This window comes from Lepisosteus platostomus, chromosome 28 (genome assembly GCF_059453375.1).
Source record: "Lepisosteus platostomus isolate fLepPlt1 chromosome 28, fLepPlt1.hap1, whole genome shotgun sequence".
Taxonomy (NCBI): domain Eukaryota; kingdom Metazoa; phylum Chordata; class Actinopteri; order Semionotiformes; family Lepisosteidae; genus Lepisosteus; species Lepisosteus platostomus.
This window is the reverse complement of record NC_142638.1, coordinates 815931-841465: the sequence shown is the minus strand read 5'-3', so window position 1 is coordinate 841465 and position 25535 is coordinate 815931. Positions and strand designations below refer to the sequence as shown.

The 25535-nt window shown below is 45.9% G+C and overlaps 2 protein-coding genes across 3 annotated transcripts; both read left to right on the top strand.

Annotated features, from left to right (window-relative positions):
• Positions 1-4693: 4693 nt before the first annotated feature.
• Positions 4694-17444, top strand: LOC148638522 (all-trans-retinol 13,14-reductase-like). The gene is made up of 11 exons (XM_088622848.1): positions 4694-6172; positions 7005-7187; positions 7758-7999; positions 9012-9213; positions 10283-10480; positions 11194-11313; positions 12512-12650; positions 13424-13533; positions 14327-14493; positions 14970-15129; positions 16066-17444. The coding sequence occupies exons 1-11, from the start codon at positions 6013-6015 to the stop codon at positions 16209-16211; spliced, it is 1827 nt and encodes a 608-aa protein (XP_088478974.1). The 5' UTR covers positions 4694-6012; the 3' UTR covers positions 16212-17444.
• Positions 17445-17561: 117 nt separating this feature from the next.
• cdk21 (cyclin-dependent kinase 21) lies at positions 17562-25496 on the top strand. 2 transcript variants are annotated; one of them, XM_088622850.1, is made up of 8 exons: positions 17562-18942; positions 19480-19731; positions 20448-20580; positions 21414-21581; positions 22196-22305; positions 22982-23032; positions 23416-23548; positions 24247-25496. In XM_088622850.1, exons 2-8 carry the CDS (start codon positions 19502-19504, stop codon positions 24358-24360), a joined length of 939 nt encoding a protein of 312 aa, XP_088478976.1. In that variant the 5' UTR covers positions 17562-18942; positions 19480-19501; the 3' UTR covers positions 24361-25496. The 2 variants fall into 2 exon arrangements, with proteins under 2 accessions (XP_088478976.1, XP_088478975.1); XM_088622849.1 differs by lacking the exon at positions 17562-18942 and having other exon boundaries at positions 18958-19731.
• Positions 25497-25535: the final 39 nt, after the last annotated feature.

Genomic DNA, 25535 nt, shown 5'->3' with positions numbered 1-25535 from the left:
GATCACAATTCACAAAATGGAATCTGCAGATCTGTGAACTACCAGTTTCATGGTGCTATATCTGTATCCTAAAGAGCTGCGTATTAAAACTGATAACATACTCTATAGTACAGAATCTCTCTCTCTGGAAAAGCCCTTCCTGTTCTGTAGATATCTGAAATCTGAACGTTTACCTAAATCTTACAATTGCAATGGAATTCTCTGTGAGTGAAGGTTGTGTATGAAACTGCTATGCAAAGGTATTAGACTGAATAAGGAGTTAGCATATGTGTGTGTTATGATCCACAACACTTTTCTCAAAGCCTCCACTAGTATTTTCTACTGCTGTAACGACAGTTATTAGTTAATGGGTGAACAGAAACCAAGCCTGTCATTTAGCAGTGTTAAATTCACACTGAACAGTTCACTTGATCACATGAACTCGCTGGTCTAATGACATACAATCAGCTAATATGATGTGTTGCAGTATTTTATCCTTCAATGTACCTATTAGATCCGATTGACTCAGGTGTCCTTTACCAGACAGCGACTCCTAGGGAAGGTCATGACATCTCAGAGCCTATCCTGAAAGTGTGGAGCTCAATGCAGGACATGCAAACACACAATGCCAATTTAGAGACACCAAATAACACAGAAAGTATGTCTCTGGGAAAGATGTAACCAGAGCTCCCAGCAAGAGTCCATGCCAACGTGATAGGGACACGCAGACTCCACACAGAATGTGCCCCGTCTGGAACTGAATCACAGAGGATCCCAGAGCCAAGACAGTAGCACCAGCAGCCACATTACTGAGCCACCCTTTCTGCACGACAGTAAAAGGTGACTTTTTGCTATATAAAATACAAATAATTAATAATAATAATTCTTGGCGTGATTTTATTTGAAGTGTTTTTTTGCACATTAAAGCAAAAATAAGCTGCCTGATAAAAAAAAACAGAAGAGCTTTTCTCTGACACACGCAGAAGTTTTACAGTTAAAACAAACATCTGCTCATACGGTATATGTATACACCAGCGTCACTGCACAAACACTGAGGTACAGTCTGGCTCACTGTTATAATTAAGATTATACCAGATAATACTAGATAATGCAGAGACAGAGCCTAAGAAGGGTAGTTTAAAAGTTTTTATTATAATATCTAAGTGAATTGCATCATCTTAGCATCATAATAGCTCAATAGCATGGCTTTTAGACATGTGGGAGGCTATTTGAATATATTATTGCCTAACAGCAGCACACAGACGTCCCCAGGAGCCTTCACTAATTAGGAAAAAGTCCCAAGATACAGTAACTGTTGCCTTTGATGGTAGATTCTTTTCACAACTTAGAAAGGAATTTTAAACGAAGAACCTTGAATTTCCTTGAAGTGATATGGACATTTTCATCTAACATTTTTTAGAATGATACAATTCTAGGAAAGAATGTGCTCATCTTCGCTCTACTTGAGATAGCTCCACAAGAGTGCATTGTTATATTAAACTCAAGAGCAAATTGATGCTGAAGATGCTGATAACGATTCTTGTAGACCTGAGCTCCTACATATTAAAATAAAGGAGGAGAGTTCAGATCCACCCTTAAATTTCTTAGAAATAAAAAAAGCAATGTTTCTACTAGGGGAGAGGGAGAATGAGAGAGAGCAGGAACATGAGCTTGTTAAGGAGAATCACGAGCTTCCAAAGACATGGAAATCTGGGAGACTGGCATTAAGACACCAGTAAAACTCTCTCCTTGAAAACTCTCTTCTCATGAGAAGCTTGTTTAGAGACTATGTTTTCCTTTTGTATATTTTGTACCTCTCAGGATTCCTAACCGGCCACAAAACTCTGCCTGCCAGTGTGTCTGCAGGCAGGTAAACAAACAAAAGTGCTGTAGGTAAAGCAGAGCATTAGAAAGGCTGTGAACGAGAGAGTGCCCTGGGATTCATACACAGATAAATACACAAGATGAGCAGGTAGAGACAGACGCATGAAGTATCTAGTCTGAGAACTGCTTTTTAGGCATCACACTAACAGCCTCAGAATTGTAAGGTGTGTGTCTGGGACTGTGGTCTTTCTCCTCCGGAGAGAGCGAGGCTAGACGCTACCCTTCCCAGATCCCTCACACCTCCCTCGGCCTCTTCCCCTCTCAGGAAACACCGAGCGCGCACTCTCCACCACTCCCACGGCGTGCCATGGCTCTGTCCTGTCTGTGTGTCCTCAGGGAGCGCGGCCTGTTTTTGTCTGAGGCTGATTCACCTGCTCCTTCCTCCCCTTCCCTGCTTGTGCAGAAAAAGCAACAACTTCCCATTAGAAATTCTGCTATGCCTGTCAGATTTCTGTGGAACACAGAGAGACTGCCTGCTTTGCTACATTTCATTTATATACCCGAATGTGGATCTCTGGAGACGGCCTCATGTTCCTTTTTTTAAACACTCAATGCTTCTGAATTTCCATATGGTGTTTGACAGAGATCCATTATAGCTTTTGAATTTTTCGGCTCTGCTTTAATCTTTTGCTCTGTTATTTACAAGGTAAACAGAACAACACAAAGCTAAGTAATAACCAGTGAGAGTACTGTAAATCACGACAAAGCACAGCACAGCTCACTTAAACATATTATTACTGCAGAAAACTACTCTTAACATTAATTTGCACAAATACAAAGCATATAAAGGAAACCCACTTTAAATATTAAGACTGGTGTGTCAGCTACTTTATAATTGCAGTTTTAAAACCCTTAGTCAAAATGCTGTCAATGTAGCTCTGTCTGTAAGTGCTCGGATTCCTCGTTGTTGCTTTTGCTGTTGTAATATAAGCTCAGCAAACACATCATAAAACAAGCTTTACTACAAGTACCTTAGTATTTATTACTAAGCATACAGTATCTAATTAATTATATGAATGAAGTTTAATTTAGCAGAAGCAGTAGGTTTAATACAGCTTTTCTTGTGCTTATGCTCTGCTGGAGTTAGTGGGGCTGTGCAGGGGAGCACTATTCTAGAAGCTTCTGCGTGAACTTTCAGTGATGCGAAACTCCTCCCCTGACCACAGACCTGCAGGGCAAACAGCCGGAGCATCCCAGCAAGGCTGCGAGCAGACATGGCGCTGCAGGGCGAGAAGAGCTGTGCAGAGGCCGGGGGGTCTGAGGACTCGACAGTCACACAGCTCTGGAGAGACCGTGCTACTGTGCAGCACATCACAGCAAAGAGTCCTGCTCCTCAGGGGCTGAAATCTAACAGGTGCCTCAGTTTGGAGGATAAACCATTTACAACCAGAGGCCATGAAAGCACAATTAATTCCAATTAAACATTAATTAGATCAATTTAACCATTTTCCTAGCGGCTGAAAGAGATGATGATCTACAGAAGCCTGGAATACTGTACCTGTGTATGAATCAAGGCCCTGCAGGGGCAGGGCAGGCTGACCCACTGCATTCAGCCCAGCTGTACAATACAACGGTAATCCTTTCAAGACTACAGAAAGCCAGGGTGGCCATCTGGTCCTCTCGTCCTCAGGGCCCTGTCACACAAGACAAGAATACTAAAGGATCCTTTAAAGTAAAAGGAACTGGCTTTTTAATTAAGCCAAAGCTGTGAAAAAATACAACAGTGTTCTACGCCATGGAATAAAATAGATTTCCAGCATTTTTTTTTATTCCTAATATTTCACTTTCTTCACAGCTGAAAGCGTTAGGATCCTCCTGTTAACGGATCACCAGAATCTGGACTCACACTCCCAGATGACATCAGTCACACCAGTCAGTCAGCTATTCTCCTCTTGTGACTGAAGGCGGAGGCAGCAAGACACAGCTTGCCGTGTGCGACAAGTAAGCAACAGTATCCAGCCATTCATCCCAGCTTACAGACAGCTCTAAAATATTTCCCTGTCCTGAAGGCAGTGGGTCCAGATGGCCACCCTAAGCACTGCACTTCTGTGCAGCGGACTAACAGTAACTCTGTCTCTCCTCCAGCTGTTTCTGTCTTCTAGCTGACAGGTATTCAACTCATTTTGTGGGAGCTGCAAGTTCATTTAACTGTTTTTCCAATTGAAGCATTCCCTGGACAGTTGTGTTAAATCTCCCCCCCACACACAGACTTCGTGAACTAAGTAGATCAATTGTACAAATGGCAAAGTTCACACAAGGGAGGGCAATCCTTGTCCAGGAGGGTCTGTGTCTCCTTGGTCGTCTTTTCTAGGTTTCTTTGAAGCAACAGCTCCTGCACCAGCAAGAGTCACCCCTGCTTCAGACAGTGATGGCTGATATGCAGGGCCTGTCCATCACAGGGCTCTCACACACAGGAGTCAGAGATCAGTTAGACAGGGGAACATGTCTTTGGGAAGAAATCTGGGAGAACTGTGAGGAAGCTGCACCTACAGTACCACAGTGCCACTGTGCTACCCATCACAATGTACCTTTGTCGTTTATTAGTAAAACAGCTTTAAATAACATTAAATAACTGTGTTTAAGAATTGTAGCCTGTAAATAATCACTCAGGTCAGAGTGCCTACTGTCTTTTCTTAATAAGGCTTTGTTTAATGAGTCTTAATTCTTTGGAAACCCGCGTATCCCCATACAATCGAGTGAGAGTCGCGTTACAAAGTCGCTGACGGGCAGTTTATTGAATAACTGCAGTTCAAGCGCTCCCCCTTGTGTTCACTGCCTGTTAATCACAGTTTTGCTGTTGTTTGGGGGAATTGCGCTGTTTTACTCTTTTAAAAAGTGCGTTCACAGGCATGTCGGCCTGTCTGAGCATGACAGATTTTTACCGCCGATGAAACTTTCTTGGACTCTCTTTAGACTGACCCCAACGGAGGCCGAGACGTGCAAACTGGGAGCGGAAAAACAAATCTCCAGCAAAACTGCTGAGCCAGACATTGCTTCATCGCTATTCTTGAGTTACAAACCGATCTGCAATTGGAAAAATGTGTTACTGATCCAGTTAAGGTTAAACTAGACATATATATGGTTTTTCCGTGGTTTTAAGCTGTTATCAATTAAAAGAGACATAAAAACCCAAATATATTCCGAATTAGGAGGTCAGTTGATTGGATAGTTGGGAAGAGTCTGCGCAGAATTACATTGACGATCCAAAACAACGCACCATCTCCTATAAACATAGAATAGCCGTTTCACCTCTTCTATTTTTTAGAAAACAAGGTCAAGTCATTAAGCATAACCCTAAGTGAAACCAAGTACGAAAATTATTTAATTAACTGCTTAGTCAGCAGCCATATCACCCTGCAACTCACAACTGACAACCTCCAGAAGCTCAGCAGTGTGAGCCCGTCCAGCACCTGGATGGAGACTCCTGAGGAAAACTGAACCGCTGCTGAAAGAGGTGTTAGTGGGGCCAGCAGGGGGCGCTCACTCCAGCCTGTGTGGGGTCTTAATGACCCCGTATAGCGACGGGGACGCAACACTGTAAACAAGCGGTGTCCTTCGGATGAGACGTAATTCCAAATTCCTGACTCTCCGTGGTCATTAAAAACCCCAGGGTGTCCCTCGGAAAGAGTAGCTGTGTTAACCCGACGGCCTGGCCAAACTTCCCATTTGTCCTTTACCAGTCTTGGCCTCTTATTAAATCCTAACTATAAATTGGCTTCATCACTCTGCTCTCCTCCCCAGTGAGAGCTGCTGTGTGCTGAGCGCTCTGGCGCATCATGCAGGTGGGGCTGCACACTGGTGAGGGTGGAGGGGAGCCCCGTGACCCTTAAAGCGCTTTGAGTGGAGTGTCCAGAAAGCGTAAAGAATTATTATTGTTATTTCTGAACAGAGGGGACGCCCTACCTTATACTACTATATTTTAGTAGTACCTTAAAAAAATAAGACAATGAGAGACCGTTGAGAAGCGAACAAAAGACGCTTGACAAAATCAGAGCTGATTAAACGAATAAGGAAAAGCGCTGCGGCCTCCATCAACAACACGCCGGACAGACAGCAGGGCCGACCAATGGAGAGGAGCAGGAGGGGCTTATCTGAGTAAGGTGTGTGTGTGTGAGAGAGAGGTAACTGCTCGCCGGGACCGCGCTGAAGATGTTGTACACCTCGATATTCGTGGCTTTAGTTGTCATTGTGCTGCTGCACAAGTATGTCGCCCGCAGAGCTGGACCGAACCCGTTTGCCCGGGATACGCGAGAGCCGCCGAGGGCTCTGGTGCGGAGCAAGCAGGAGAAAAACAAGGTCCTGAAACAAGGTGAGCGGCGGCCAGGGCTGTGCGCCCACACCGCTGGGCTCGGAGCACCGGGCGCACAGCGGTTCCGACCCGAAGCTCCGTCATGTTCCCAACAGTTCTGCAGAACCGAGGAACAAGTTCGACGTTTCAAAGCCATTGGGCTTTCCGCTTAAAAGGGATTAATGCGCGCACGTTTGCCTTTTGAATCAGAAAACGGATTGTTTTTTTATTTTCTATCGTTTTGATTCGAACACTGTTCTTTTTTAAAAATATATATATATATTATGTGTATTTGTCGCGAGTTGTCCTACTTCGTGTGTCTTTTCTTTAGATCGCATGTCTGGGGGGTTAAAGGTCGCTTGGTGGCTCAGGCTCAGTTTTGCAACCGTACGAAAACATTTCCTGCAGGAGTTTAGGGAGAAGGTGGCGGCATTAAGCGATCAGGAAGTGTATGTAAATCAAAATAAAAGTCGGAAGTGGCGAATCTTCCGAATGCCTGTAATAATGTGGTTTTGATTTGCACAAGGCAGACTTAAAAAGCTCAATTTTACAGATAGACTAAAGCAGGACCACCTTACAATAATAACTGAAGAGGTTTATAACCCCGGCTGGGACATTTCTAGATCACTGTACTTGCAGGAATGCCTCGGGGCTTTTGCCCCTAAAGGTATCTGGGCTGTTTGCCTGAGTCCTGGGGGCTGTGGGCAGGTGTCTGCTATTTTTATGCAGGCAGAGTCCAAGACTCACTCCCCCGAGTAGTTGATGTAGGCTGTGTGGGTGTGAGGGTGTTTCCGATGCCAGTGGCCGGCGATCTTTCCGAGGCTAACGGCGGGCGTCTGTTGGCTCTCTCCAGGGTTCCTGCCCAGCCGCGTGCCGGAGAGCCTCGACGCGCTGGTGGTCGGCAGTGGCGCCGGCGGGCTGGGGGTGGCGGTGATGTTGGCCAGGGCCGGCAAGCGTGTCCTGGTCCTGGAGCAGCATGACCGGGCCGGGGGCTGCTGCCACACCTTCACTGAGAAGGGCTTCGAGTTCGACATCGGTGAGGCCCGCGGGCGGGGTGCGCTGTCTGCGCCGCTGGGAGTTTGCTTTCAGCTGCCTGGCAGTGGGCGGTCGGTGGAGCACAGTGGCACACGTCCTGGAGGAGACACTGCCTGGGAACCTGCAGAAAACCCAACTCGTTCCTCCCCTTTCATCAGGCAGAGCCTTGCTGTCCTCCGCTGTTGCCATCGAGCGTACTGATAGACGGGCATCCTGGGCACCGTGTTTGGTAACCACTGCTGCAGGTGGCACCCACAAAACCACGTCACAGCCTCTAGGAAAGGCCACTGTATTAAAACTGCATTTATGATACATGCACATTAATCATACAAAATGAAAACGACATTTATTCAAGAAGAAAGAAAAAGGCTGAAATTGGAAAACGTGGTGCTAAGAGGCTTTATGACAGCGGATGTGTTTATCTTTTGAAGAGGATTACGTTCATTAACGTGTCGTAAGTGTGTGTGGTGGAAGGATGCTGCTCGGAGTGTTTGATAGTGAGGGCTGTGTTGCAGATTCCCATTTCCATACCAGGCCTGGAGCGCTGCTGATCGTGTGCTCTTGGCAACAGGAATCCACTACATCGGGGAGCTGTCGGAGCACAAACCACTCCGCGTCATGCTGGATCAGCTGACCGATGGCCAGCTGCAGTGGGCTAGTCTAGACAACCCCTTCGACCTGGTGGTTCTGGGTCCTGCTGGGAGCAGACGGATCTACCCCATCTACAGCGGGTGGCAGCGCTTCCCAGAAGAGCTGAAGAAGTTCTTCCCGGAGGAGGAGGAAGCCATAGATAAGTTTTACGAGCTTGTAAAGGTAATTTAATCATCAAGCAGGCAGCTGTTCGCCAGAGCACCTTAACAAGGAGCGTTAGTTATCTAAAGAAAATGCAATGTGTAATCCATCCATTCTCTGCTTCAACCAGTTAGGCGTTGCAAGGGAGCCTGTCCTGGCAAGCAGTGGGCATGAGGCAGGATGTGCCCTGGGTGGGACGCCAGTCCATCACAGGGCACACAAGCTCACACACACTCACAGCAGGGCCAATTTTCTCAAAAAAACAATCAAGTTACCAGTATGTCTTCACAGGGAGAACATGCAAGCTCCATGCGGATAGCACCCCAGGAAGTGAGCCCAGGACCCCAGCAGTGTGAAGCAGCTTTGCTAACCACTGCCACTGCAGGGGCCCTGCAATGTGTGAAATATCTGAGAGGCAAAACGACACGTCGTCATTGTGTTACAGTAGATATGCAACACTGATACAATGGAAATCAGTGTGTGATAAAGTAAACATGAATATTCAGTGTTTTTGGCTTCAGCCTGCTGAAGAATGGAAACATCATGACAGGCGTAGCAGTAGTGTATAATCAGAGGAGCTCTCCCTTCTTGGCGAACCCTTTGGACTTTTCTGTGAAACAGTGATTCCTGTGGTTTTCCTGAGGTCGGTGAGAGACCCTGCCCCTGCTGTCAGTAGCCACACTTCTCTCACGTGGGGTCATTTCACATGCCCAGCTTCGCAGCAGTACTGGCCGAGCTAAACTGAGGTTAGGAAGTCCAGGAATGGTGACAACTGAGGTCTGTAAAAGTGTCTTCATTTTAAAATAAGACTTATTTGGTCTCACGTTTTATATTTGCATTCCAGGATGATATCCTCCTTCACCAGTCAGGAGTTACTCTCAATGAGATTCTTATCAAAGGTTGTCGCACAGCTTCCTGTAATGACTATGTGAAAGCTCCTGATGTTGAAAGGTGATTCATCTCAGAGGGAAGCCACTGTGCTGGCCCCACATTCAGTGAGAGCTGTTTCATAGTTTTCCCTTGTGTATTTCAGAAATGTGGAAAAGGAATTTGGATTCTGGCTGTTTTGAAAACAATCCCTGTCCTGCTGGCCAAGCTCCTCGTCTACACCAGGCTAGTGAATTGGCTTTCTCCGTTCTTCACGATGGCCGCCAGAAGTGTAACCGAGGTGGTGAATGAGCTCACAGACAACGAGGACCTCCGTGCGGTCTTTAGTTACATCTTTGGGACCTATGGTAAGACACATCGCAGAGGCCAGGAAACTGCTGTTAAGGCAGCTTAACGCTTGATGTTTATGTTGACAATTTTTCCATTGGCTTTAGTTCAATCTTAATCCTCCCTCTGCACATGTAAGATTATGGTAGACGCTAGATTTCGGAAGAGAGTGAGGGGTTGCGGAGCAGGCCAGGTGACGTCTCTCCCTCGGTCTCGAGCTTCCTCATGCTTGTGGGTGGCTATAGTTTCTAATGCAACAGCTCCCTTCCTCCTTCAGTATTCTGGCTCACGGGGCATGGAGACTGGAGGCAGTGAACGAATCAGGGTATGGCTGTGTGATGGAGCCGTGGTAGCTCAGACAGCAAGGGCATCTAGCTCCTGACTGGAATGTCCCGGGTTCAATCCCAGGTAGGGTCAAGCGATGTAGCTCTAATTCCTTCCAGATGGCTCCCAGGTCTTCTCAGCCTGCTTTCCGAATGAGTACCGGGGGTTAATCCTTCCGGGGGTAATAGGTCAGCCGGAGCGTGATGCTGACCACATCACCTACACCTCCAGTGTCGGATGGTCAAGAAAAATGGTGGCCCTTTTCCCCCCATTCCCCATGGGCTTTTATGGCCTAATAAGGGACCTGCCTTCCTGCCTATGGCTGTGTGCAATTGGTGAGAGGCAGGTGCACACAGGACAGAGGAGCTTCTCAGAGGGGACAGGGCTGCGAGCGATGGTGCAGACTGGATTTCTGCAGATGGCCGTTTCCGACGCTGGAGGGTTGAGGGAAGAGAAAGCAAACGAGGGAGGAGTTTCACTCCAACAATACTTGTTCTTCATTTCCGCTCCCTTCAGGGTTTAGTCCCAACATTTATCAACAATTCCAATTTCTCCAGTTCCCTGCAGGAGCTCAGAATATCTTTGTGCCCCCGTGTTTTGTTTCCTTTTTACAGTTCTGAGTGCTTCTGTAAGGGCTTCGTTCATTCTTCTGTTTGCACTATTTCGTTCTCATTTCACACTCAAGAGTTACAAAACTACAGCCAAAATATTAAAACCCTGATTCTGCTGTCCTGAATCTTCTTTGTCTTCTGTTTTTTTTCCCAGGAAAGATTCCGAAAGAAGCCAGTTTTTCCATTCACAGCCTGATTTTCTGTCACTATTTGGGTGGGGCATGGTATCCTAAAGGGGGCGCCAGTGAGATAGCATACCACATGATCCCCATCATTGAAAAAGCTGGGGGCGCCGTCTTGGTCCGTGCGCCTGTTCAACGCATCTTGGTGAACGAGGCCATGGAAGCTTACGGTAAAGAAAACCCTCCATTAAAGAGAATTTCAGCCTTTTTGTTTTTCTGGATAAGTCTCGATCGGAGATGCTGCTTCATAGCTGGATCCTGGGTTCAGTTGTGGGCTGAGGCATCTTATGTGTGGAGACTGCATGCTCTCCTTAGGTTTGTTAGGGTTTTTACCCATCTGCTGTGTTAACTGGCCCCTAAATTGTCCATGTGTGAGAGCACACTCTTGTGATTGGTTGAAGTCTGCCTGACGCCCGGTGCTTATGGGATAGGCTCCAGCTTCCCATGAGCCTCTATGGCAGGAAGGTATGGATGACAAGTATACGACACATAAATCTTGGTAGATGCCAACTGAAGATTTGCAGTCGTTTTATGATACGGTGGTTACCACACATTTCATATTTTATGAATATGGGCTTTATTCTGTATCTTGTTCACTTTTGCCTTCATTGCTCCATCTTTCTTCTTTTGGTCTCTTTCAGTCAGAGGACCCCACATGGTTTGTTTGTGGACCACAGCCACAATTTCAGCAGAATTTTATAAGTGAATCTGGGATTGACTGTAACAAAGTCCAGCAATATGATATTAGAAAAGTGCTAGTGTTTTCCTTTTCCTAGTTTAGTCAATGGTGACTTGGCATAAGAATAGATATTTTTCAGTGGGTCTGAGGATTTGTTTGAGCATGGAGTGTGGATTTCTGTAGACGTCCTCTTGTTGCTTTCAGGAGTAAGTGTGATGAAAGGCCAAGAGGAGGTGAACATCTACGCGCCGATAGTCATCTCCAACGCAGGGATCTTCAACACGTACGAGAAGCTTCTGCCCAAGGAGATCCAGGCCCTCCCAGGTACAGAGACACAGCATGTATGTGGCTGTGATGCGTCACCACAGCTTCATCTGAGCACAGGGCAAATGTGCTCAGTCTACTCTGTTTATTACACAGCAACTTTAAAGGAGGTGTTTGACGTTTTTTTAAATTAAGAAATTGCTCCACAGAATGAGAGAGTGAAAAAATGGCAAATATATTAAAACTAATAAGGACAGGAAGTGAATAGTGTTGATATTTTAAGATCTCATATAGAGCTCAGTAGACATTTAAGAAGTGAACCGAAATTTAGACTTGGCTGTTCTCGGGATCAGGGTGGCACGGTGGGCAGTGCTACAAGATCCAGGGTTCGAATCTGTCAGTCTGGGTTTTTTCCAGATGCTCTACTTTCCACCCAGTCTGAAGGCGTGACGCCCCGGTTAATTGGCATCTCTAAATTGCCTGCTGGGTAAAGTTCTGGAACATTGCAACTCTGTATAAATTAGTTACTGGAAAGGGACGGCTGGATGTTCTCTGCATCTTTTCAGATGGGCTCAAATCCTATCCCTTTACATGCTTGTGTTTAGGCAAAGTCCGAAGACACATGGGTATGTTAATTGGCCCTGGTGTGAGTGTGTGCTCTGTACCCTACCTTGCGCCTGTTGCTTGCCAGAATAGGCTCCAGCTCCAGTCCTGCGGTTTACATTCCTGGAAACCTTTCCTTGTTGTGACCTCAGTGGTTTAGCAGGCATTTAGCTTTGCCTGACATTTCTGCTAGCAAGCTGCAGCTGTCTTCAGGGATGAGTACCAGGCCATTCTGGGCAGCATAGTACCCAGAAGACCACCAGTCTGCTTGTCCTCCTTCAGTAAATCACTCCCTGCTAACTGCTGCTGCAGTCCGTGTTTCATATCTCGTCCGATATCCCGTGTTGGTATGGAAGACCATACCTGCTTGTGAACAGCTGTTTTGTGTTCTTTGCCCTGATACACATTTGATGTCTATTATTTGCTCACAGGTCTGGAATTATTTTTATGCAAGATGCTGTGTCACACATACTTTTATTTTTCATAGGATATGTGATTGTCAGTGGACTTTCTGACGATAATACGTATGCTTCCTTATATTGTAACCTGAGAGACTGTCCAGTGGGCAGAAAGTATTCCATTTTAGTAATACCCACATTACTATAGTCAGCATATCCTGTGTAATAAGAAGGTTGATCTTTGCACTCTGTTGCAGCTATTCAGTCTCAGCTTGGCATGGTTCAGCACGGGGAAGGTTACTTGAGCATTTTCATGGGCCTGAATGGGACAAAGGAAGAACTTGGACTGAAGGCCGACAACTATTGGATCTTTGCAGAAGCAAACTTGGATGAACTGTGAGCTTACCTCTCTATCCATCTGTTTCATTGCTTAGTCTGCTGCATGTAGCACCTACAAGGTATGATCTGGTCAGATCTCGGATGCCAGCAGGAAAATTGGGTTGCTGCCAGCAGTGGCACTGGTTGACCTGGAGGTGATGCCCTTTACCTAGATCCAGCAATCACAAACTCTGTCCTCACTATAGCAACATGGAAACACTGCAGTGGGAGATACTGTACTATTTCTTAGATACTTAGCACTGATGTCCTGGAAAAATGTCTCTTAAAGGCTTCTTTGTCTGACCTGCCTACTGACATTCACTCAGCAACTCTTTTCTTTGCCATACCCACCAAAAAGCTGCTGCATGACTGAGTTGCTGCTGCAACATATCTGCACATTATCATTTTATGGTGTGCTTTTAAACACTAACATTAGTACTATCATTACCTTTGTCCTTTATTTTTAATCCAAGGCCAAGGATGGAGAACAATATAAATGTCTTTTATTGTGACAACTGTATCAAACAGCTGAGACTGACAGAATATCAGTTGTTTTTTCCTTTGTCTTCTGGGATCTTAGGGAAGACGGCTCAGTCTTTTTCCTTTCCATTGCTCTTTACTTGTTTCTGTTTACACAAGTCACTATACAGTTTTCCTGCTGGGCTCCTCCACGTTGCTAATGGACCAGGCCAGCATTAAGAGTATGAATATGGTCACACCATGTGGTAAGCTGCTGTCTGGGGACTCACCCCAAGCACCTGGTAAGCTGTGTCTGCTCTTATCTTTTCTAGGATGGAGAAATACATGAAAGCTGAGAAGGAAGAAGCTGCTAAAAGCGTGCCTTTTCTTTTTATCTCTTCCCCTTCAACCAAAGACCCCACATGGGCGGAAAGAAACCCAGGTAGAGACGGGATTCGGACCTGTTCCATTGCTCCTGTTCTTACTCTCCAGGCAGGGGATGTTTGGAGGCAGTGGTGTGGATTTAGGAAATGGAATAAGTTCAACTCCAGTATTTAGATGAAATTTGTAAGGAAATGTCTTTCATATTTTGAATGGCGTTCTCTCCAACAATCGTGACACTAATGAGATCCAGGATCCTGCTGTAACTGGTGTTGGTGGACCACTAGGGGGCAGTCTTCCCTCTGGATCAGTAGTACTAATCAATGCCCCAATATGGGGATTGGGGATACTGTGCTGTAGCAGGTGCCATTAAAAATCCTGTGACAGTTTGTGAAAGAGTAGGCATGTTAATAGCCATGTGCAGGCAAACATCCACTCCAGAAGTTTGGCTTCTCACACAGGAGTTGAGTGATGATAATGTTGGTCCCCTTCTATATGAAAAACACTTAAGGACGCTCTGGGACTGAAAGCTCTAAATGAACATTAGGAATAGGTAGCAGACTGCTTTATCCCCATGGTTCACAGAGAGTAGTATTGACCAACTGTAGACAAACAGTTACTCCTGCTTATATATTTACATCTCATCCATCGGACAGAGCTTATGGAGGTCCAATCACTCTGTCTGTTTCAGGGCCACACCTAGAACTGGAAACAAGGCCTTTACATTCAGCACTGTGATGCTCCTGAAGTTTATTTATTTTTCTTAGTAGGGGATTCCTGTTCCTCTCTTACAGAAGTGTGGTGTTACCCTGTACATGTGAACATTGCTCAAGCTCTCTGTGTTCTCTGCCCAGGGAAATCCACTCTGACTGTGATAACCAATGCCTGCTATGAATGGTTTGCCGAATGGAAGGATGAGAGAGTCAAAAACAGGGGACAAGACTACAAGAGGCTGAAAGAGGCCTTCATCAGTTCCGTCTTGGACACAGTAGTGGAGATCTTCCCAAAAACCAAAGACAAGGTAGCCAGCTTCATAGCCAGACCGCTGCAAAAATACCAGAGTAGGACACATTGTTGTCAGCTGCATTCATCTCTGAACTGTCACACTCTTGCTACACTGTACATCTGTGGAGGCCTCATACAGTACAGCCCTGTATGTACAGAAATTTAAAAGTTACATTGTTCTTCCACTGCTAGTAGGGCATATTACACAACACTGACTGATTAAAAGACTGAGTTGATGAATAGATTGTGTAGATTGCTGGTCTCCTCATTCATAAGCCATTCAAAGCGGGTTATATGTTTCATGCACAGCAGACGTTCAAATAAAAATCTGTGATATGGCTGATAAAGGAATTTTGATCTCAACTGTAATCCCTGAGTTTCATCACCATCCCATGCATTAGTTTCCAAACGTATAGCGTTGTTCTTGATTTTTTTTTTGGTATCTCTGGTACATTCATTGTGAAGTGAACCAGCTCTGTGTGCTCTTTGTAGATTGAGTATGTAGATGCTGGGACACCTGTAACAAACCAGCACTACATTGCTGCTCCACGAGGAGAGATTTATGGCTGCGATCACAGCCTGGCTCGCTTCACCCCAGAGGCCAGCATCGCCATCCACCCCCAGACTCCCATTAAAAACCTCTACTTGACCGGTAAGTCTCTGTGCAGTAGCACGTCTTGTGTTCATACTGTCACGTCTCGGCGTCACCGCTGTGACAATGCAAACCCTCTTGCAGACACCTGGGGGAATCTTGTTCACAAATAAACAGTGAGGTTAAGGAGAGGGGATTCAACAAAACAAGAAATACATGAATAAGCCCCTGTGTAACTACCTACATTTGCCATCCTGTTAAGCTGTAAGTATTCACAAGGATGTAAAGGTTAGATAAATGTCTGTGGCACTCTTACCACACATGCTTCAGGGTAATGGAAATTGTGGAGTGATTACAGGCTTACATATAAAATCTGCAATATGATATTGTAAGGATGTGTGTTAATATTTATTACAGGATTTTACAGTGTTTCATAATGGCTTAACAGTATTTTTCACCATGGGGTATATAATAACCGCAACATAAACAACATTTTATAATACAGAAAAATGCATTTGAGGACATTCAAATTGATGATGTAGTGATGCACTTTTATATTATTATGATGATGATGATGATTTATTATTATTGCTTTTGTTAATGGAGCAATTAAGAATGTTTATAGGCTTCTTAAGTTTCAGTAACAGTATTTCTGGGGAGTCTGGAACGAGCTGCCCAGCCATGTTGTTAATAGCCTGGTTTCTGCCTCAGATCAGTGAGTTAGAAACTGCCAAATGGGCTAAATGGGTCGAAAGATCACAAATGAGAGCAGCCAGTCTTATGTTCTCACTGGGCGGCAGGTACCGACACGCCAGTGTCCTGGAGTCCTGGAGCTCCGCGCTGGGCTTCCAGGATGTCCAATCAGCCACTCAGCCTACTGCGCCCGGCACTAGGGCCAGATTAAAGCGGAGCGCCTCGGCAGGTCTCTGTTGAGCCTCTGAGAGCGAGCGTCTCGTGCGGGGGATTCCACTGATGTTCTGGCGGGCTGTTCTGCAGGTCAGGACGTGTTTGTGTGCGGGTTTGCTGGCGCCCTGGCAGGAGCACTCACCTGCGGCTCTGCTGTCCTCCGACGCAACCTGCACCTGGACGTCCTGAGCATGGCCAGGAGCCTGAGAGCCCCCCGCTACAAGAAGGACAGTTAGGAGAGGAGCTCGCCCAGCGCCCCGACCTGCGCCCGGATCTCCCCGACACGACCTCGGGGCGTGGGGCCCTGCCACATTAGAATGAGCATCCCCAAATCACGTCCCAAACTCCACCTCCACAGGGAGACATCAGCTGTCTGTGGGGGTGTGCGGAACACACAGGCCCCAGGACATTACGTACTGTGTGTGGTTGTGCTGCATCTAGGCTGCTCAAATTTAATATGGCTGGGCTCTGCAGGGCAGAACCAGATGGAAACATCTCTTCAGTAGGAGGTGCTCTTGGGCTTTTATATCAGGATTACTCCATTTCAAGAGGTCGCTCAAGAAAGATTAACACTCTTCCTGAAGGTGGGGTGATCACTGGAGCTATTGACACTAACAGATCTCTTTCATACGATAATATTATGTCATCAGGTCATGTGACATGCCACCTAGCACCTTCACACCAGAGAATTCTGGGAAGAGCTCTTTTATCTGACGAGAATGGAGTTATATTTTTCTCAATAGCAGGCATTTTTTAACAAGATTAAATTGGTTGTACTACTAAAACGTGTACCCTGTAAGATTTTCTGTTATGCTGTAGAATTTTTAACAGCTACTCCCTGTGTTTCATAATACTTTTCTTCTCTGATCTTAAAAAGTAAGGTGATTTTTTACTTAATTGAACATGAGTGAATGGTCAAGCAGAATGGTGACAAGGCATTTAATGCCACTGCCTCACAGCTCTTGGGTTCTTGATTGTGATTCTAGACCAGGAATCTTTCTGTGGGGGGTTTGCATGTTCTCCATGTGCTCCCGCAATCCAACGACATGCTGTCTGGGTTCATTGGTGCCTCTGAATTCCCTTGGTCCCATTCCTGTGTGAACACCCAGTGACAGACTGGGACCCGATCGAGGGTGTATCCTGCTGCATATCTACTGCCTGTAGGATTAAACTCTGACTCACTGCGACCCTACACTGGACCAGACTGAGCAGTTACTTAAAATAGATTATCAAAAGATTTTTCTCTGAATTATAGTCATTTTGATTTTGAGACAGTTCATGCTAAAGTCTATTATCTCAAATAATCTAGGTTTTCTCAAACAGGGGGAACAAACACTATCGTATGTACAGTAGATACTTTAATTTTATATTTAAGGCAAATATTAGTTTGATTTTTTACAGTTTGTACACAATAAATGCTTCTAAAGCCTCTCCTGTGTAATTAAAGGATGTTTTTTTGGAGTACGTTATCCTGCATGACTTTGAACCTTCACTGGAAAAATCTTCAGAGACTTGAAAAATGAGCAAGAGGAAATGTAAGCCCTTTAGTCACAGGTTTCAGCAGCAGTCCAGCAAGGGATTGGACATTCTGAGGCTTCAGGTTATTACAGCGCCGCTGCAAGACGCTGTGTTAGTAGAGAGTCATAGTTTGTACTGTAAGTCTCGTAGGGAGACTTCAGGCGAGAAAGTTATTGGCCACGAGTGAAGGCCCCATGTGTGTCACTGCGAGGCCCAGAATGCCCTGGCCCCTCTGGGGTTGCTGCTGAAATCGGCCCCCTAACGGGGCCCATCATCCGCGCGCTCGGGGGTCTCCCTGTGAGGCTGCGCGTCTCACTGCTGCTCCCTGCCAGTGGGGTCTACTGGGAGCTAGAGCCCTTTGGGAAGGAGTCGGCCCAGGCACTTCTTTTACGGGTTTGCATGCCGTCTATACTTTTTTTTATGTCAATAATAGCTCTGCTTACATTTTGATTCATAAAAAATAATATATAACGTTAATAGGTTAATATGAACATCTTGATCCTTGCCCTTGCTTTCCCTTGCCTGTCTCTTCCGTCTCGGGCTCGTAGCTTGTCAGTTGAAGCAGCACGCAAGCCTCCGGGTGCTCACTTGTGATCCAGCTGCAGGAGGGACAAAGCCTGTTCACGGAGGTACAGTACGTTGGTCCAGGTGCTGAGAGCGCTAAAAATGCTGCTTTCCTCAGGCAGTCCAGTTTCACTGCCAGGGACTTGCAACAGGTCATGACAGAGAGGCTGTGCTCGTTTTCTGTAGCCTTAGGTGTGAACTTTGAGTTCCATCCATCTGAGCACTGTAATTCGATTACGTGCATTTCAAAACCCTCAATACTCATTCGACTTTGCTGGGACTGTGCTAGGAGAGTGAGATTAATAAACAAACTATAAGCGGCCCATAGACCTTTAATGACCTAGTAATCTAACTCAGGAACGTTACAGGCCTCCAGTTACAACTTCTCGGCTGAAGGTAACGCATACTGTCCCCACTTCCCATACTGATGCACTGTGCTCTTGAAATTCGGGTTTGGAAGTAAATACACTATTTGCAGCAGTAACCTGAATCTGAGAGCAAGCAGTCCACGAAGACGACAGCAGCGTTAATAACCTGCTAGTAACGGTGAATTGTCTAAACGGGCAGTGGGTGGAAATGCTGGAAATGTGCAGGCAGGGGGGAAAAGTTCAGTAAGTGTCAACGCTCGCCATCCACATCGCTCCAAAGCCTTTCTTAAAGATTGCTTTGCTGTTAACTCCTGTTTTATGCGACCTCTGTAAAGCACGCCCGTATCATGCCTGCACCACGATGCCAGCACCCGGATTCGTGCAACACTTCCAGACATCTGATTAGCTGTCCCGGAGCTGGATTGATACAATAGCGCCATAAAGTGCCCGAGAGCGGAGCTCCCACGGTACCTGTCTCGCCGCTATCCGCTGGCCGGGCTCTGTGCTGGAGCAGCTCGTGAGTTGGGCGATTTCTGAGTTTCAGTTCAATGTGAGGGGTAGCGATATTTTAGACCGTGGCTTTAAATTAAGAGAAGGGTTTACGTTTTGGTGGCTAATTTATTATCAAGGCATTGCCGTATTTTCCCCTAATATTGTTAAGGTTTAGTTTTTAAAAGTAGAGCTGATGAAACTTTAAGATATTTCCCTTTAAGTTAACTATTTTGACTTGGGGGTCACATGTAGAATTTTCTCACTTCACATTTGGAGTATTATCACGTTTTAGCAACGGTTATTTTACTTATTTTCCAAGTAATGCCGAACAAAATGTGACTTTAGATTCCACACTGTGCATTGATCTTGACAAAACCCAAACGTTTTATAATCATGACACATGACCTACGTCAGACAGGAGAAATGTATTCTTTGGAAGCATTCAGGTATAACGGCCATCTTTAGGTCACTGTTTTTCTGCACATCTCTTCTCTAACGTTTGCTCCCGTCGCCCGTCGGGGTCCATGCGAAACGTTTCCCGGTCTGGCGTTGCGGCCGGCAGCTGCGGTGTGCACGGAGGAGCGATGGACGCGGGCGACTCCGCGGCTCAGGAGTACGAGAGGCTGGCGGAGGTGGGCGAGGGCGCCTACGGGAAGGTGTACAAGGCCCGGGAGACACAGGGCCAGCGGCGCCTGGTCGCCCTCAAGAAGCTCAGCGTGGCCGGCCACGGACGGGACGGCATCCCCGCATTCATGATCCGGGAGGTGGCGGTGCTCAAGAAGATCGATTGTTTCAACCACCCAAACGTAGTCAGGTATGGCTGTCTGAAGCCTTGCTTCTTGTAGCTGTTGCACATGCAGTCTGGACTCCCCTTTGCCCGTGTTATTATACTTAATTATATGTGAAAATCCATGTGAATGAGGCAGTATTTTAGAAATTGCCGTGCACTGTATAAGCAAGTAACAAAGTGGGAAAAGACGTTCATCCATCCATCTGTATTTTAACCACTTCATCCAGTCCAGAGCCACAGGGGAGCCAGAGCCTGTCCCAGCAAGCAACAGGCACACGGCGGCTCACACACTGGATGGGCATCAGTTCATCGGCACAGACACACAGTCACCACAGGGCCGGTTCACTTTGACAGTGTGACAGCAGTGCACTACAGCAGCTTAACAGTAGTGTCCGTCGCCACGCAAATCAAAACAATCACTATAGCTCTCGCATTGCATTATTTCTGAGGACACAATGACAGCTAAAAGGTTTGCCTCAAATGCAAGCATATCCCTTTGTTTTTATTATTTTAAGATCATTGTGGCAGTTATTAATACAACATTCAGACTTTTATTTGTTTTTGGTAAATAATACATTATATTGCAACATGCAAGTGATTGTAGCTTAATATCACAATCACGCTATTTACTTTTATTGTAAAACGTGTTTGCCCTGAATAGATAACTAGGTTGAATACCCATTTTCGTTTGCTTTACTCAGTACTTTGTTGAATGACGTGAGACCCCGCTTGTCGCTCAGGCTGTTCGGCGTGTCAGCGAAGCTGCTGGAGAAGGAGCTGGACCTGACGCTGGTGTTCGAGTACATTGACCAGGACCTGGCCGTGTACCTGAAGGCGGCCCCGCCCTCTGGCCTGCTCGTTGACACCATCAAGGTGAGAATACCCAGAACACCATCCATCCCTGTTCCAGCTGCTTCAACCAGCTCAGGCAGGACAGGACGCAGATGCAGAACACTGGGCCAGTGTTCCCAGAAGCTAATCAACCTGCCAGCGTGTCTTTGGACTGTGGTAGTACCTGAACGAAACCCACATAAACTTAAAGAGAACATGCAAACTCCACACTGATAGCACCCCAGGAACTTATCATGCTGCCCAGATTCCAGTTTAACTACGTTGTTTTTTTATTTTATTTCCAAACTCACAGTTGGCTAGTTCTGCAATCACTGCTGACTACTTCCATGCTCAGAGCTGGATAGTTCTACACTCCAGCAGTGTACAAAGAACAGCCTCATGTTCTCATCCAGTTTGTCTTGTGGTACAACACTCAGTGTTGATTCTGAAGAAGTCCACTTGGTCAGCTTTTTTTAATTCCTTTGAGGGTTTTGAACACTTGAATCAAGTTATTTTGTAGTCTTTTCTGTTCAAGACTAAAAAAGATTCACATCTTAGCTTGTTAGTGTAGAAAAGTATCCTTAAACCTTTTGTACTGGGCAGATTACAGAGAGCAGCGATATCTTTTTTGTAACATGATGATGAAAACAATATTCTAAATGAGGTGCCACCAGTGATACATATCTTAACAGCACTTGGTTTAGATTCTGTGTTGTAATTCTATATTTGCCTTTTTTTATTGATTCCCCGCAGTGCCTGGTGGAGGGAAATGTCAATATAAACACCGCTGTGTTTTTCATGGGTGCCCTGTGTTACTGATTTCACAGAGGCTATCTCTGGAGAAAAGGCCACAGCAAACTTCTCTCTGATTTCAGGACCTGATGGGACAGCTGCTGAGCGGCCTGGACTTCCTGCACACCAACTTTGTGGTCCATCGCGACCTGAAGCCAGAGAACATCCTGATCACCAGCAGGGGGCAGCTGAAAATCGCCGACTTCGGCCTGGCCCGGCTCTACAGCTTCCACATGGCCCTGACGCCAGGGGTGGGTCTCCCATCAGGACGCACCATAGTTTCTCATGCCGAAAGCACAGGGCGCTGTTGTAAATCCCAGTGGAGTCCTGGCAGAAGTTCCGTACAATCTGTGGGAGGCTTTGGAAAAGTTCTGTACATATGGGAAGTCCAGGGTGAAACTAACAGTACTGTGCAGATCTGTCGAGGGGTAAGGTTCATGTTGGATACAGTTTGACACTTGAAGAACAACTCTGAAATTGTCTTGCTTTCCGATCTGTCTTTCTGCTTTAATCTTCCATGAGTGTTTTTTGATGTTGCCTCTGTCTACTTTTTAACTTTCAAGCTTTTTTCTGGTGTTTAAAGACAAAAGGCGTTTTGGTTTGGAGGAAAATGCTTGTCTGGTGGTGTGGCCGAGTGTGCGCCGGACTGCGGTTATCAAGTGTTCCAGTGAGGTACGGTTTGAGGAATTACAGATGAGCTGATGTTGAAATGGGCGACTTTCTTACGGCCTTAGGCTTTCAAATAAGTTTGTTCTGGTGTGCTTTGCCATGATAATAAACTTTGGGCTACCACTCTCAAAGGGTGGTAAAAGAAAAAAGCTACCAGACTTTGTAAGGTTGTTGTGTTTCGCTTTTTGTCATCCAGGTTGCTACCCTGTGGTACAGAGCTCCAGAAGTTCTGCTGTACTCCAGCTACCTCCCCTCTGTGGACATGTGGAGCACCGGCTGCATTCTCGCGGAGCTCTATCTCCTCCGGTATGCCTGAGCACCTGTGTGTACCCGGAGCGGAAACGGCTGGGAATTCCTGATTTCCTTGCTCCGTGGGGTTTGGTTCCGATCCTCCAGTGGACAGGAATGGGTCCCTGCATGTCTTCAGAATGCCCATTAATCATAGTTTTGCATCCCTTTCTTCACCCACTGATCACCCTTAAAGCAGCTCCTGGTAGAGTTACGAGTATGAGATTTCTGCTGTCTTGGCACATATGCAGAGATGGCCCTTTGAGCAGGTATTTCACAACCTGGCCTTTTGAATAGACATGACATTTTCCAAAATTTCCATCTTTAGAAAAAAACTTTTAGTCTCAGTTATTCGGTCTGTTTTATGGATTTCAGAGTGATAATAGACAGAGATTAAATTGTTAATGTCAAGGTTTGACCTTTCAAAACGTTTTGGATGGAAAGCAGCCAAAGGGTGATAGGCACACAAACATTTTGCCAGCCGTGGTTTCTAAATGGTTTTCCTGGTGTGAATTTTAATGGGACCATGAAGAGAAGGACTTCAAGGAAGAATGTAATCTGTGAGTGGCACTGCTGTGTGCCGCAGTATGTGTGTAGAGGTCTCATAATGTAGGTTTGAGACAACGTAAAATATAAACTGCTGAAGTAGAGTATTCAGGATTAAAATCTATTTTGTTTCACTTTTGTTTTCCAGGCCATTATTTCTTGGATATTCCGACATACAGCAGCTCCACAAGATCTTCGAGTTAAGTTTGTGTTTCCTTTTAAAACACCTAGAATTATTTTTCTTGCAATAACTTCTTCAGTCAGCAATTGGTAGTTGTAAATCAACCTGACTTTAAGCTACAGCCACAAGAGAAGCATCTTGTATTTCTCAGGCTTTGCTACAGGAGAGGCGCTGAGGTGCTGGCAGGCAGCTGAGGCGAGCTGAGCTCACCCTGCCCTGACAGGACTGGGCCAGCTGTGGAAATCCAGTCACAGTGTACTAGTTTAGCCCAGACCATAAGAAGCCGATTACATCCGGAGTTCATCTTGCATTGCTTAGGAGCTGCCGGCTTGAGCCCCCAGGCTGAGAAATGAAAGTGCGAGGTGCTGCTTCAGTGCTCAACCAGAGTGCCGTCTCCGCAGGGTCATCGGTCTGCCCCGGGAGGAGGAGTGGCCCGCACAGGCTCCCCTGCAGTACTCGTCGTTCTGGGAGATGTCCGATATCGTAGACCCAGTGGTCCAGAACATGGACGAGCAAGGCAGCGACCTGCTGTTGGTAAGTTCGAGCAAGAACGGGGGCCTGCGAGGGGTCAGAATTTAGGAAGACTTTCAACACCTCGTCCATTTTCTAACTGACTCATCCAGTTCAGGGTCTCGGGGGAGCCAGAGTCTGTCCCAGCCAGCAACAGCTGCACCGCAGGACACACCCTGGATGGGACGCCACACCATCACAGGGCACACACGAACACACACTCCAGTTTGCCCAGAAGCCAGTTAACCTTTAGTACGTTTTTAGACTGTGGGAGGAATCTGGGACAGCTGGAGGAAACCCATGTGGAGAACATGCAGACTCCACACTGACAGTGCCCCGGACCCAGAATTGAGCCGAGGGCCCCCGCGCTGTCAGGCTTCAATGCTAGCCACTGCGCCACCGTGCTGCCCTTTAGAAAAGCCAATCTCTACAAATGTATGTGTGAGACGAGCCGTGGACTTGTAAGACTGTCTGTTGCGCATTTCTGGGGGCCAGAAGGGAGTCCTTCGCTGTAACAGCCTCATCTGTACACCATGACATCTGATCTGCAAGCACAATGACTCCTGAGAAAAAAGACTGCTTTAGGAGTACCGTATGGCTTCTAAAAAAGCGTATTATGTGCCTGAGTGTTTTGCTTCTCCTCAAAATACAAGTGCAGATTTTCAGGTGACAGTTGGAAGCAGGAGTGGAGTACCGCTCACGGCTTGTCCTGTCACCTGCAGAAGTGCCTGCTCTTCAGTCCGGCGAAACGGATTTCGGCTGCAGAAGCCCTGCATCACCCTTTTCTTTCCTCGCGTGCTCCCCCTCGCTGGAAGGAGAGAGTGTCTGCAAACTAAGCAGCGCAGAGAGCACAGCCAGACCAGCAGGAGCTGACAGGACGCCAAGGGATTGGGAAGCAAGCAGTTTTAAGTTTTTTTCCATGTCGAATTGATTTGGTTTAATAAATAACAGGCCTTATGTGTTCATCTATAATTAAATGTGTTCATTTTCATTAAATCTTTTGCAGCTATCAGGTTTGAAATATGCAGTACTTTCTTGACATAACAATGCATCTGTGTCAAAAACAACTTCAGCAGCAGAAGTGGAACCCTGACACATGCTGTCAGACAGCATGACAATCTGTGAGCCTAATTCCAGCTCTGAAATAGGGGTTCCTATATTTTTTGTTTTTGTTTGTATTTGATTTTTATAGACCTGAGAAAGAGGTGAGAAATCGGATGGTGATACTATGGGATTAGAGCGATTCATCTCGGTTTTACCTGATGCTAGTGTCACTCTTCACTGTTTGAATCCCTCTCAAGCGGATTTTGGTAGAGTTTTAGCGAAGACCTGTAAAAACATTCTTAATATCAATCCCAGATTTCCAAAGTGCCCCATGATGGGAGGAGCCTCGTAATGGGAAAATGTATTTGGGATGAACACTTGGCAGGTGAGTTTGTGCGTTGATTGATCTAGGCTGTAGTTTGAATTTGGGCGGCTCGAGATTATTCAGCTCTGAAGATTCAAGTGAAAAGTGTGTTATTCGTTTTATGTTTTCCCGAGAGTTTTGATAATGGAGTGTTTATAGAATAGATGAGATGCTGTGTAATTCGAGAAATGCTGGAGAGAGTAATTACCCACTGTTTTTCTAGACTGCATACATATGTTGCAGGATATTGTAAGACTGTAGCACACTGCCTGTTCCATTTCTGCCAGTGCTGACATTTGTATCTTTTGGTTGTTATATTGTTTTGTTGTTTTGTAAATGCTTTGTGAAGTTTTATTTGTTAATGAGATTTTAATAATAGAAACATTCTCTGGAAACACAGGGTTCTGTGTTTATGGGGACTCACTGTGCACTGCAGGACACCTGATGTTTATCTTTTCAACTATTGTCATTTTATCCGAAGTAGAAACCTTTCTTTCTTCTGTTCCTGTTGTGCTGTACATTTTATGTGGTGTTAGTTAATAAAATAAATAGCAGCTTAATTAATATCTCTAATTAATCTCTCTAATTGTAAAACTGCAGAAG